We start from the raw sequence: 14,944 nt of genomic DNA, 5'->3' as shown, positions 1-14,944 counted from the left end.
CGTGGACAGATGAACACTTGGAAAAAACTCTTTATCTTTGCATCTCACTTAAATATATGATGCTGTTATCTTAAATAATTTTTTCTGATTAATGCTAAGATAAGAAAGGGTGTTGACTTTCAATGAAGAAGTATTAGAGCTCTTGTAGATTTTAAAAGATCCAGTTAGCTTTTTTTTTGAGGTTTGTCCTGTAATCGAATTTAACCATCCTTTAAGAGTTTCCATCTTCCTAGTTTTTTTTAAACTATACATTCCAGAAGTAATATCTCAATTTAGGAAAATAATAGAGAATTTATCTTGCAATTGCGAAATAGCATATAAATAATCCTAAATTAGTAAATATTGGGTTCCTAATCTGTAAATTGTAATAATACTTATTCTTCAGGATTATGAGACTGATAAATACTGTATGTAAAGTATCTCGTCCAATTCCTGCCTGATACATAGTATGTAATCAGTAAATAGTTATATAATATATATGATTACACACAATAATTAATTATATATTATACAACAGTAATATATTTATATATCATATAATTACATAATAATTATAATGTGTATAATTAACATAATATAATGTATATAATGTAGTTTATAATATAGCACTTTGGGAGGCTGGGAGGATTGCTTGAGCCCAGGAGTATGAGGCTGCAGTGAGCTATGACTGCAACACTGTGCTCCAGCCTAGGTGACAGAGAGAAACCCTGTCTCTATCAAAGAAAAAGAAAAGTTAAAAAGCAAACAAAAACAAAACCTCCAAATAAAGCATTTAACAGTCTCTAGCATATGGTAGCACTGAATACATGGTAGCTATTAAACAGATCTGATATTAATAACTGCCACATGCCCAGCATTGTGTCTGTACCATGTATTCTCATCTATGTACACAGCATATCCAGCCCAGGAGTGGTTTTCTGGATCTCTCTTCTATCTTCTTGGCATTATTAGGCATCAGCAGTTTATGTGCGCTAGAGGGGAGAGAGATAAGATGTGAGAGTTATATTTCTTTCTTTTTTTTTTTTTTTTTGAGATGGAGTCTCACTCTGTCATCCAGGCTGGAGTGCAGTGGAGCGATCTCTGCTCACAGCAACCTCCGCCTCCCAAGTTCAAGCAATTCTCCTGCCTCAGCCTCCTGAGTAGTTGGGACTACAGGCACGTACCACCATGCCCAGCTAATTTTTGTATTTTTAGTAGAGACGGGGTTTCACCATGTTGGCCAGGCTGGTCTCGAGCTCCTGATGTCATGGTCCACCCGCCAGGGCCTCCCAAAGTGCTGGGATTACAGGCGTGAGCCACCATGCCTGGCCAGGTGTTATATTTCTGAAAGGCAATCCTTCTGTAGGTTTGGTTTCTGTCCTGTGACCTGTGTCATGAAGCAAGTATGTGTATCTCATTTGCATACCCCTTACCTATCCTTTCTCCAGATGACCTTGATTAGTTGAGGGAAGATACCACTCACTTTCTTGCACTTCACTGCCCCCTCCCATTTATTTTATTTTTTTTTTGAGACAGATCTTTGCTCTTGTCGCCCAGGCTGGAGTGCAGTGGCATGATCTCGGCTCACTGCAGCCTCCACCTCCCGGGTTCAAGTGATTCTCCTGCCTCAGCCTCCCAAGTAGCTGGGATTATAGGCACGCACCACCACGCCCGGCTAATTTTTCTATTTTTAGTAGAGACGGGGGTTTCACCATGTTGGCCAGGCTCGTCTGGAACTCCTGACCTCAGGTGATCCACCTCTCTCGGCTTCCCGGAGTGCTGGGATTGCAGGTGTGAGCCAACGTGCCTGGCCTGCACTTCACCCGTAATTGTACTAGAGTTCCCTCATCAGACATATCAATTCTTGTTTGGGAAGACCTTCACTGGCCTTCCCTTGACTAATGGTTATTTCAACTTACAGCTTAGGCTTTACTTCCTTGAAGAAGCCTTGTTTGATGATCCACACCAAGCTGGGTGACCTGCCTGTGCTTATTTCTGCCATATTTTATTAAATTTACTGTTTATCACCCCGCCATACTGAAATTCTTTGAGATGGTGTGTAGAGTTTCCATTTAAATATTTTAGCCTAGCATAATATCTGGCACATAGTAAGTACTGAATAAGTATATGTAACTTATAAATATGTAAGTGGCATATTTTAGATGTCTAAAAGAGGAACTGAACTCAGATCACAAATTACAGCTCCTAGGTCTTTTAGGTCTGTATTCTCAAACTTGAGTGTCCATCAGCATCACTTGGAGGGCTTCTTAAAAGACAGACTGCTGGGCCCCCAACCCCAGACTTTCTGACTTAATAGGTCATTTCTTACTAGTTCCCAGATGATACTGTTGGTCCAGGGGTCACATCTTTAGAACCACTTCAGGGAAAAAAAAAGAAAGTATGTTTCTTTGGCATTTCTATTTACTTCTTCACTGATCACCATCAGTGATTTTAGATTTCCAAATTTGCCCACAGAAACAGTTTTATCCAATAGCATAACATAACTACAGTAACTGTTGCAACAGTGTTGGAAAGATTTTTCCTTGCAGAGGTACTATATAATTAATTGGTCCTAGGTACTGTGGTATATTGATGATAAGAGTTGAAAGGAAAAATTTAAAACACAAGGGGGCCATCTTGTGGTGGCCATAGCAATTCAGAAAACTTTAAAAATTGAGTTTGTGCTATAGGAAACCAAACGTGGAGGACAAATTCGTGTTTTCTGATACATATTATGCATCTGGAAAAATGTTTGCAGACTACAAATTAGTTTATATATTTTACTTAGTTTTTTCTTTACTTGTGAAAAAATTCTTGTTTCACAGCATGGTATCACTTTTACTGTGTCCTCAGTGATAGATAATTTTATTACACCTCTGTTTCCCTTGGTAGTTAGGTAGTCTTGGAACTGTGATTCATGTCTATGGTCGGGAGTTTATTGAGAAAAATTCTATTTGTTATTTTTAAGAAATCAGGGTGGAAATTTTATGTCATTTTTAATTTTAGGTGGTATAAATAGTTGAATAACTACTTCCTATTTTCTGGACCCAGCTGGTTTATAACTTCAGAAGAAATAATGGAAAGCCAAGAATTTATTGTAAGTTTTACCATTTTTTACAATTTGGTGAAATTCCTTTCCTTTCTCCCTTTGTTCTTTCTTTTGAAGGCGTTTCACAAACATATTGCTGTGTTGCCAGGTTTAGCAAAAACAAAACAAAAAAAAACAAAAAACAGGCTATTCAGTTAAATTTGAATTTCAAATAAACAATGCATACCTTTTTTAACATTAGGATCCCAAATATTGCACAGTATTTTATCTGGTAACCTATCTGTTGCCTACTATTCATACTTGTTACACAAAATCATCACTTTTCAGCCTTTTGGCTAATATCAAGTATTAGACAAAGTCCTTTGTAACATATTCTTTGGAAGTGTGAGACCGGGAAACAATTTCTTTCTCTTAAAGAACTGGCATTCCTCTTCTGTATAGATCAGCGGTTCTCACACTGTTTGATCTCGGGATTCTTTTTTTTTTTTTTTTTTTTTTTTTGAGACGGAGTCTCGCTCTGTCGCCCAGGCTGGAGTGCTGTGGCCGGATCTCGGCTCACTGCAAGCTCCGCCTCCCGGGTTCACGCCATTCTCCTGCCTCAGCCTCCCGAGCAGCTGGGACTACAGGCGCCCACCACCTCGCCCGGCTAGTTTTTTGTATTTTTTTTTTTAGTAGAGACGGGGTTTCACCGTGTTAGCCAGGATGGTCTCGATCTCCTGACCTCGTGATCCACCCGACTCGGCCTCCCAAAGTGCTGGGATTACAGGCTTGAGCCACCGCGCCCGGCCGATCTCGGGATTCTTTAACGCTCTAGAAAATTATTGACCCCAAGTAACTTGTGTATATGGGGGTCTTACGTCTATTGATGTTTTTCATACTAGAAGTTAAAGCAGAAATGTAAAAAGTATTTATGATTTGGCTTAATGGAAGACAACTGGATTCTCATGTTTGTTTCTTCTACATTCAGGTTGCAATTGACTCTTACAATATTGCGTATACATAATCCTGGGAAACTTCATTCTGCACCCCTGAAGGAGTGAGGATGAAAAGACAGCATTATGAAAATAGTTTTGACTTCACAGATACCTGTAAAGGTCTTGGAGACCTCCGGGAGTCTCTGGACCAAACTTTGAGAACTGCGCAGATTATTAATTCTCTGTAATCCAATAATTTTTTCCCTTCCCACTGATGACTAGAGAACTCAAATTACTTTCAATGCTCATTTATCTTTTTTGTTTCTTCCTTGCATTTTTCCTCTCCTTTCTTCCTTCCCCTCCCATTTCTTCCCTTATTCCCCCCTTCTCCTTCTCTCTCTCCCTTCCTTCCCTTTTTATTTCTTTTTCTTTTTTTTTTTTTTGAGACAGAGTCTCGCTTTGCTGCCCAGGCTGGAGTGCAGTGGCCGGATCTCAGCTCACTGCAAGCTCCGCCTCCCGGGTTCACGCCATTCTCCTGCCTCAGCCTCCCGAGTAGCTGGGACTACAGGCGCCTGCCACCTCCCCCGGCTATTTTTTTTTTGTATTTTTAGTAGAGACGGGGTTTCACCTTGTTATTAGCCAGGATGGTCTCGATCTCCTGACCTCATGATCCGCCCGTCTAGGCCTCCCAAAGTGCTGGGATTACAGGCTTGAGCCACCGCGCCCGGCCCCTTTTTATTTCATTTAATTAATGTTTAATGCTATTGTCATGCTATCTGTGCTTTTGTTTTTAAAATTTAAAAAATTGATATGGGTGTATGTGCCTTTTTTTGATGAAAGGTGCCTTAAATATATTTTGTATGTAGGAAGGATATATAAAATATATAACATTGAATATATATAAATGGAAACCATTTCTTTTGTATTTTTGGAAATAAGGTTCTATATACTCATCAAAAGATGAAGAAGTCAAAAGTGTGGCAAGATGGAATTCTGAAGATCACTCCCTTAGGAAACAAAGTGAGTACAAAGCAGTTGACTACAGGGTGCAAGAGTGAGGTTCTCGATTTTTGATTGAATATTTTAAAAATTGTACGTGATAAAATGTCAAATATATCCATACATGGAAATGATGTGAAAACAGATTTTCAGATGATCCTCATATCACAGTGGTTCATTTGTGCATTCTAAAAATGTTCATTAATAGAATGAATAAGATCTGTTATCCAGTAGCAAAGTACAGTGACTGTTATTATTATTATTATTTTGAGGCAGAGTTTCACTCTGTCATCCAGGCTGGAGTGCAGTGGCACGATCTTGGCTCACTGCAAACTCTGCCTCCTGGGTTCAAACGATCCTCCTGCCTCAGCCTCCCAAGTAGCTGGGACTGCAGGCACCAGCCACCACACCTGACTAATTTTTTTGTATTTTTAGTAGAGACGGGATTTCACCATGTTGCCCAGGCTGGTCTCAAACTCCTGACCTCAGGTGATCTGCCTGCCTCAGCCTCCCAAAAGGCTGGTATTACAGGTGTGAGCCACTGTGCCTGGCAAAAGCAGCTTTTTAAAATTAAAAAATAACACAAATATTTTATTAGTTTTTTTGTTTGTTTGTTTGTTTGTCTTTTGAGACAGAGTCTAACTCTGTCACTCAGGCTGGAGTGCACTACTCTCTGCAACCTCCACCTCCTAGGCTTAAGTGATCTTCCCACCTCAGCATTCCAAGTAGCTGGAATCACAAGCACACACCACCTCACCTGGCAATTTTTACATTTTTTGTAGAGACAGGGTTTCACCGTGTTGGCCAGGCTGGTCTCAAACTCCTGAGCTCAAGCCATCTTGGCCTCCCAAAGGGATTACAGGCATAAGCCACCGCGCCTGGCTCAAATATTTGAAATATCAGATTACCTAATGTCAGATTGGCCAATAACTAAAATCTATTCATGACCATAATTCAAAAGTATTGATATTTTTGGTTTGAATTACTTCATTGTCTCTATATCCAGTTCTAAATGTTTCAGGAGTTACAAGGTACTTTCACATTGAGTAAAAAACACATGTTGTTACCCAAGTAAATTGGAGTTATCATATCAACAAACTGAGGCTGCCAGTAAGATTTTAGAGTGAGATTTGAGACCCAGGGCTATAGATAATCAGGATAACTTGAACACCATCACCAAGGGACGTGTTGAGCCCTGTGTTTCATTGTAGTAACAACAGGATCTCCAAGTCTATGCTCTTTAAAGGTGGTGGTCTCATGGTTGCTATCGCTATGTTCAAGTTATGTGATTAATTCTTCTAATTTAAATAGATGAATATTCAGGTCTGTGCATATCCATATGTTTTTTAAATACATAAACTAATTCATTCAGTGTCTGATGCTATTCTATATAACTTTTTCTTTTATATTCTCCCTTTTTCTTTAGATCCAGTGTCTTTAAAATCTTGTAGATATTTAGAAACCATCTGATTGGATTCTGCATATCCTTTGTGTTGTCTTCTGGTTCCAAATTATTATGGTCATGCTAGTGCTACTATCCAACTTTATCTTCAACTATAGCATACATTTGTTGAGTGCCCATTATATATCTCACACAAGTAGGTTATAGGAAAACAAGATAAATTCAAGTTAGTCCCTGAAAGTTTCTGTGTTCTAGGCAAGTTAATTATCTCACTGTTTCCTATATAACGCCCTCTTTCTTAAATGCAGGCTGTTGCTTATATTCTTCTCTTGCTGGTTACGCCTTTTCTCTATCTAAATTCTGTCAAAGTTATTCATCTTCCACTGAATAAATCATCAACCTACAAACATATCGCGGGTGGACAGTGGGAAAAGTCAAGTAAGATAGGTGGATGCAGAGTAGAAGAGCAGTTAGCATCAAATGTCAAGTAGACCTCAGTTTCAATTCTGGCCCTTTGCTTATTAGATGTATAATTTTGGGGAAGTACTCTCAGTGTGTCTTTTCTTTCTTTGTAAAATGGGGAAAATGATGCTTCATAAAGTTGTCTTAAGGATTAAAATAAGAAACATGTAAAGACCTTAATAAAGTACCTGCCACATCCTAAGCACACAATGAATGGTAGTTTGTTATTATAGTTCTTGTCTTCAAGGGACTTTTATCTAATTTTTGACTAAGGGCATAAGGGTTATAATATGTTTGTTTAGGATTCTATGAGATTACAAAGTAGAGACATTTAGATCCGTCTCCGGTTCAGGGAACTCTTTCTAGATGAAGCATATATGTATATATTTTTTGTTCTGTTTTGTAAACAAAATTGCTAAGTTAAGGGGAAGGGAGCTGAATATTGTGTCCTAGTCCCAACAACCTGAATGTATGAAATGATATGAAATGTGGGGAACTATAAGCATTTAAATCTAGCTGAAATGAAGGCCCCATATTGGGAAATGATGCAGTATAAAGCTAAAGAGGTAGACAGGAACCATATCATGAAGAACTTTGTGTGCTCAGCCCTAGGAGCTAATGAAGAATTATGAGAACAAGAGTGACATATCATATTTGTATTTTATTTTGTTTTATTTTTTTGAGACAAAGTCTTGCTCCGTCACCCAGGCTGAAGTACAGTGGCACGATCTTGGCTCACTACAGCCTCCGCCTCCTGGGCACAAGTGATTTTTGGGCCTCAGCCTCCTGAGTAGCTGGGATTACTAGCATGTGCCACAACATCTGGCTAATTTTTGTATTTTTGTTAGAGATGGGTTTCACCATGTTGGCCAGGTTGGTCTCAAACTCCTGACCTCAGATGTTCCACCCTCCTTGGCCTCTTAAAGTGCTGGGATTACAGATATGAGCCACCACGCCCGGCTATGTTTGTATTTTAGAAAGATTGGTTTGGCAGCAGTGTAAAAGTTGTGTAGGATGAAAGTCAGACTGGATTTCAAAGACTTATAGTAGAGGCTGTAGAATAATCTAGACAAAAAGTAATGGAGGTCTGACCAAGCAGACATTAGCAATGACGATGGAGAAAAAGAATGATTATAGATAAATTATGAAAATATAGCCTCTTAAATCTTGGATATAGAAGGTGAGAGGAGGATCCAGAATGACTTTTAGGTTTGTGTATTTATTTCCCAAAATGAAATATTTCAAAAAGAAAAATAAGTTAATGGGAACAATCAAGATTTTTAGTTCCATATTGAATATAATAAATTTGAGTCTGGGTACGGTGGCTCATGCCCGTGATCCTAGTACTTTGGGAGGCCGAGGGGGGCAGATCACCTGAGGTCAGGAGTTTGAGACCAGACCAGCCTGCTTAACGTGGTAAAACCCTGTCTCTACTAAAAATGTAAAAATTAGCCAGACATAGTGGCGGGTGCCTGTAATTCCAGCTACTTGAGAGGTTGAGGCCCTAGAATTGCTTGAATCCACGAGATGGAGGTTGCAGTGAGCTGAGATCATGCCACTGCACTCTAGCCTGGGTGATAGAGTGAGACTCAGTCTCAATAAAAGAAAAAATAAATAAAATAAATAAATAAATTTGAAGTATCATAGAAATACTCACGTAATTAGCTGTAGAGATCTAGACCTCAGGAAGGAGTTCCCGACTACTAGTAGATTGGAAGTCCTTGGCTTTTAGATGGTATTTGAAGCTATTGGAGTGTATTCATTTATTCAACAAATATTTTTTGAGCATCCGAGTGAGTTACACACTGTTCTAAGAAATACAGCAGGGAACAAAACAGATAAATCCCTGACTTGATGGAAATAACACGGAGGAGAGAGACCGCTAAATTAAATGAATATGTATGTCTAGTGAAAGGCAATAACAAGGACATTAGTGTGGTTGGAACGGAGTGAGCAAGGGCGAGAATGGAGATAAAGGGGATTATATAAGCCTCACTGGCTATGGAAAGAACTTTTGTTATTCTTAGGGAGCTGTAGAGACGTGGGAATGATTTGAGCAGGAGCATAACATGATCTGATTTATATGGATGATAGTGCTCAGGGAGGGTGTATCAAATTAAAAGAATAGAGGGACAAGAATACCAATTTTTTTTAGCAGCTTTATTGAGATATAATTCACACTTCACACACTTCGATTCACCCATTCAGTGATTTTTAGTATTTTCACAGTTTTGCAACCATCAGCACAATTTAAATTTGGCATATTTTTGTCACCACCAAAAGAAATCTCATACTCATTGGCAGCTACTACTCAGTACCCAGCCCCCAGCCCTACGCAAACACAAATCTACTTACTGTCTCTATAGTTTTACCTATTCTGGATATTTTTGCATGAATGAAATTATATAATAAGTAGTCTTTTGTGAATAAGTCTTATTTAGCATAATATTTTCAAGATTCTTCCATGTTGAAGCATGTATCGTCATATATATTTTATTTTTTATTGCCATATAATTTTTTTTTTTTGAGACGGAGTTTCGCTCTTGTTGCCCAGGCTGGAGTGCAATGGCGTGATCTCAGCTCACCATAACATCCGCCTCCCTGGTCCAAGCGATTCTCTTGCCTTAGCCTCCTGAGTAGCTGGGATTACAGGCATGTGCCACGAAGGCCAACTAAGTTTGTATTTTTAGTAGAGACAGGGTTTCTCCATATTGGTCAGGCTGGTCTCGAACTCCCAACTTCAGGTGATCCGCCCATCTCAGCCTCCCAAAGTGCTGGGATTATAGGCATGAGCCACTGCACCTGGCATGATTTTCTTTTTTTCAATAGACAGGGACTTGCTCTGTCGCCCAGGCTGGATTGCAGTGGTGCAATCATAGTTCAGTGTAGCCTCAAACTCTTAGGCTCAAACAATCCCTCTGCCTTAGTCTCCAAAGTAGTTGGGACTACTTAGTCTTACACCACCATGTCTGGCAAATAAAAGAAATTTTTTGGAGATAGAGTCTTGCTTTGTTCCCTGGATTGATCTTGAACTTCTGGTCTCAGGTAATCCTTTCATCTCAGCCTGCAGAGTACCTGGAGTAGCTGGGATTACATCACGAGCTGTGTACCGAGCCCAATACGTCATGTTTTATTTATCCATTCATAATACAGTTGATATACTTTTGGGTTACTTCAACTTTTTGGCTATTATGAATAATGCTGCTATGAGCATTAATGTGCAGGTTTTTGTATAGACATATGTTTTTATTTCTCTTGGGTATATACCTAAGAGTGGAATTGCTGGGTCATGTGGGAATTTTGTTTAATCTTTTAAGTAATTGCCAGACTGTTTTCCAAAGTGATGGAAACACCAGTATTAAAGGGGCTAGTGGGAAAATTGCTATGAAAAAGGGCTAGAGACATAAGGGGAAAGCTAGAAAACGGTAATCACCTTAGCATCCTTTTTCCCCCCTTAACCCTCACATTTAACAAGTTTTATTCATTATACCTCGTAAACAATTGTCTTATGCACCTGCATGCCAATACCTTATTTTAAGTGCTAATCATCTCCTTTATCCTGTATACCATCCCATTGCAATGATCTCTTGAAATGATCTTGTCTCCTGTTTGTCCCCTTTAATGTGTTTCAATTATATTTTCTTCCCAATTTTTTTTTTTTTTTTAATTGAGATGAAGTCTCACTCTGTTGCCCAGGCTGGAATGCAGCGGCATGATCTCAGCTCACTGCAACCTCTGCTGCCTGGGTTCAAGCAATTCTCCTGCCTCAGCTGTTATTTTTAGAAGAGACGGGGTTTTGCCATGTTGGCCTGGCTGGTCTGGAACTCCTGACCTCAGGTGATCCACTTGCCTCGGCCTCCCAAAGTGCTGAGATTACAGGCGTGAGCCACTGCACTCAGCCTCTTCCCAGTTTCATTCTAATATCCTCCTGGTAGCAATTAAGTTGTTGAATTTATTTTATGTATGCCTTTACTCTCTTACACAGACTGATGCATAATAAACATTCAAAATAGATGCATTTTCAAATCCAAGTTCAAATGTAATCCTTTCATTATATGATGACTTATATAACAATTACTTATTTCCTCTTGAAGATGTTTAAGAAAAGCATAATTGTGTTGTTCCTTTTTAACCTTTATTTTGTTTTTATACAGGCAATTTTATATGATGACAAAGGAGCATGTTTGGAGAGTGTGTTCCTTAAATGCCTTGAGGTATTTTAGTGTGTTTATCTTATTTTTAAGTTATTATTTAAAAATCTCTTTAAATCCTTTATGAATATTGTTAATGTAGTCATAATACTAATAATTATAGTTAGTATTTGTTGAACGTTATAACTAGACTTTGTGCTAAAACCTTTTAGATATGTTTCCTTTAATCTCTACAACTGATTTTTTATAATCTAAAAAAAAAAACCTGATTTTTATAGATTAGGAGTGCAGTGCAGAAAGGTTAAGTAACTTGCTCATGTTCATAGAGTTACAGTGGTAGGAAGGCTGAGATTTGATCCCAGGAGGTGATTCTAGAGTCTAATTCTACTACATGATTTTTTCATAGGCAGAGGTCCACTGTGGGAAATTTTTTGTGACATATTCTCATTTAAGTATAATATTCTCTCACCTAAAAACAGAACTACCATTCAACCCAAGAGAACTATAACTGGATATATACCCAAAGGAATATAAGTTGTTCTGCCATAAAGACACATGCATGTTCATTGTAGCACTATTCATAGTAGCAAAGACACGGAATCAACCTAAATGCCCATCAGTGATAGACTGGATAAAGAAAATGAGATACAAATATACCATGAAGTACAGCCATAAAAAAGAATGAGATCATGTTCCTTTACAGGAATATGAATGGAGCTGGAGGCCATTATCCTTAGCAAACTAATGCAGGAACATAGAAGACCAAATATTACATGTTCTCACATGTAAGTGGGAGCTAAATGATGAGAATGTATGGACACAGAGGGGAACAACAGACACTGGGGCCTACTGGAGGATGCAGAGAGGGTAGGAGGAGGAAGAGGATCAGAAAAAATAATGGGTACTAGGCTTAATACTTTGGTGATGAAGTAATCTGTATAATAAACCCCCATGACACGGGTTTACCTATATAACAAACCTGCACATGTACCCCTGAACTTAAAAACAAGTATGTAAATAAGGTATTCTATCAAATATGTAGTTTGTGTTTTTCCTCTCAAAGAGGAAAATGCATAGAAAGAGAACTAAAGGCATATTTTAGTGAAGAATTAGGATATTAAAGTTGGTCATTCTGGGTTCATTTCCCAGTTATAAATGCTTCCTGGCCCACCTAAACTCTGTATCTAACTTCTCTGATGTAAAATGTAGATCACAGACAGACTTTACTTACAGGGTCGGTCTGAAGGTTAGAAATAACTTTTGTAAAATGCCTAGCAGTTTTAGTTAGTATAGTGATTCTTTTTTTTTTTTGAGATGGAGTCTCCCTCTGTTGCCCAGGCTGGAGTGTAGTGGCACAATCTTGGCTCACTGCAGCCTCTGCCTCCTGGGTTCAAGTGATTCTCCTTCCTCAGCCTCCCGAGTAGCTGAGATTACAGGTGTGTGCCACCATACCCAACTAAGTTTTTGTATTTTTAGTAGAGATGGCGTTTCACCATGTTGACTAGACTGGTCTTGAACTCCTGAACTCAAGTGATCCACGTGCCTTGGCCTCCTAAAGTGCTGGGATTACAGGCATGAGCCACCGCACCTGGCCTAGTACAGTGATTCTAAATGTGTTAAAATGCATACTATGATGATGATGATGTTTAATTTTGGCCATAGGATTTAATTCATTTTGAAATTTTACATGACATCAGTAGTGGTTATGGTACTTTTATATATTTTTAGAAGGGTCTAAGAGAATCAGTATCTTAGTATATGGTTTGATTGGTGGTAACTACTATTATTTCATCTTAAAAATCATTTTGGGCCAGGCGCGCTGGCTCACGCCTGTAATTCCATCACTTTGGGAGGCCGAGGCGGGTGGATCACCTGACGTCAGGAGTTCGAGACCAGCCTGACCAACATGGAGAAACCCCTTCTCTACTTAAAATACACAAAATTAGCTGGACGTGGTGGCGCATGCCTGCAATCCTAGCTACTCAGGAGGCTGAGATAGGGGAATCGCTTGAACCTGGGAGGCGGAGGTTCAGTGAGCTGAGATTGCACTGTTGCACTCTAGACTGGGCAATAAGAGCGAAACTCCATCTCAAAAAAAAAAAAAATCATTTCATTAGTAAAATATTAATCTGATACAGATTTTGTGTATTTTCAAATTAGGCTGATAATTTTTTATTTTTATTTTTGAGATGGAGTTTCATTCTTGTTGCCCAGGCTAGAGTGCAATGGCATGATCTCACCTCACCACAACCTCCGCCTCCTGGGTTCAAGTGATTCTCCTGCCTCAGCCTCCCAAGTGACTGGGATTACAGGCATGTGCCACCACACCCTGCTAATTATTTTTGTATTATTAGTCAAGACAGGGTTTCACCATGTTGGTCAGGCTGGTCTCAAACTCCCAACCTCAGGTGATCTGCCCGCCTCGGTCTCCCAAAGTGCTGGGATTACAAGCATGAGCCACTGTGCCTAGTGATAATCTTATTTTTATGCTGCAGTCAGAGGTGGTGGCAAGTACTACATTTACTCATTAATGTGATTAAAATGCATTTTTAGAATATGATTATTTAAGCAACTGTAATGATTTATAATAATGTTTAATTTGTGATAATTATGAGCATCTTATTCATTTAAAGATATATAGTTGGTAATAACTCTAATTTTTGAAAAGTTACACTTAGCTGTATGGATTCTAAGTGAATTGCTTGAGAGGAGGCATTTTTTTCTTGTCTTTGTATCCCTTGTATGTAACAAGGGGCCTCATATAAGTCCCCAGTATGTAATATTTATTTACTAATTTAATTTTGTTTTTAGAGACATTGCCTCACTCTGTCATCCAGGCTGGAGTATAGTAGTGTGATCATAGCTTACTGCAGCCTCAAACTAACTCCTGGGCTCAAGGGATCCTTCCACCTCAGCCTTTCAAGTAGCTGACGCTATAGGAATATGCCACCATACCTGGCTAATTTTTTTTTTTTTTTTTTTGAGACAGGGTCTCACTCTGTCACCTAGGCTACAGAGCAGTGGTGTGATAACCGCTCACTGCAGTCTTGACCTCCTAGGCTCAAATCATCCTCCCACCTCATCCCCCCAAATAGCTGGGACTATAGGTGCATGCCACCATGCATGGCTAATTTTTTAAAATGTTTTTTGTAGAGACGGGTCTTGCTATGTTGACTAGGGTGGTCTTGACCTCCGGGCTTCAAGCATTCCCCCTGACTTGGCGTCTGAAGTGCTGGGATTACAGGCATAAGCCATCCCATCCAGTCGGGCTAATTTAAAATAAAAATTTTTTGTAGGGATAGGATCTGAATATTTTGCCCAGGCTGGTCTCATACTCTTGGCTTCAAGCAGTCCTCTTGTCTTGGTCTTCCAAAGTCTTGCGATTACAGGTGTGAGCTACCACACCTAGCTCTAATATGTGTTGTTGAATCAACAAATTAGAGAAATTTAAAAGTAATATTATTGTCCTTTTTTGTGCTTATTGATAGTTAATGAGTACATAATAAAAAATAATTGAAGACTTTAGTTACTGATTTATTCGTTCAACACCTATTTATTGAACACCGATTGTGTCTTAGTGCTAGTGAGCATCCTGGAATACATAGATAATCAAATAATTAGATGTATGTGATTTTGACATTTATTCTTTTAGGTGAAACCTGGAGATGACTTAGAAAGTGATCGATACTTAATCACAGTTGAAGAAGTTAAAGTTGCTGGAGCCATAGGTATTGTTAAGCAGAATGTCAATAAAGAAGCACCAGAGTTAAATTCAAGGAGATTTATATCCTCTGGCCGATCTCGTGGATGTCAGCCTTCTGGCTTAAAAAGGAAGTTTACTGTAAGTTTTGCTGTGGAAAATAATACATCAAAATATATTTATTAAATTGTCTCAAAAAGTGGTGAATTTCGAAGTTATTGTACTCTGTCATTCAAAGGGCACTTCATAGTATACTTAGGTAGAAAGGAAATAAACCCTACTTTGAAA

General features: G+C 38.8%; 1 protein-coding gene across 1 annotated transcript in view; it reads left to right on the top strand.

Annotated features, from left to right (window-relative positions):
• ZGRF1 (zinc finger GRF-type containing 1) overlaps window positions 1-14,944 on the top strand; it is an 84,899-nt gene that overhangs the window by 861 nt on the left and 69,094 nt on the right. Inside the window, exons 2-5 of the mRNA XM_033215026.1 lie at window positions 2,986-3,076; window positions 4,882-4,962; window positions 10,960-11,019; window positions 14,609-14,797. Coding sequence (XP_033070917.1) covers window positions 3,056-3,076; window positions 4,882-4,962; window positions 10,960-11,019; window positions 14,609-14,797 — 351 coding nt within the window. The 5' untranslated portion in view covers window positions 2,986-3,055. The remainder of the gene's footprint in view (window positions 1-2,985; window positions 3,077-4,881; window positions 4,963-10,959; window positions 11,020-14,608; window positions 14,798-14,944) is intronic.

This window comes from Trachypithecus francoisi, unplaced genomic scaffold (assembly GCF_009764315.1).
Source record: "Trachypithecus francoisi isolate TF-2019V2 unplaced genomic scaffold, Tfra_2.0 Lachesis_group1, whole genome shotgun sequence".
NCBI lineage: Eukaryota > Metazoa > Chordata > Mammalia > Primates > Cercopithecidae > Trachypithecus > Trachypithecus francoisi.
This window is presented reverse-complemented; position numbering and strand designations above follow the sequence as displayed.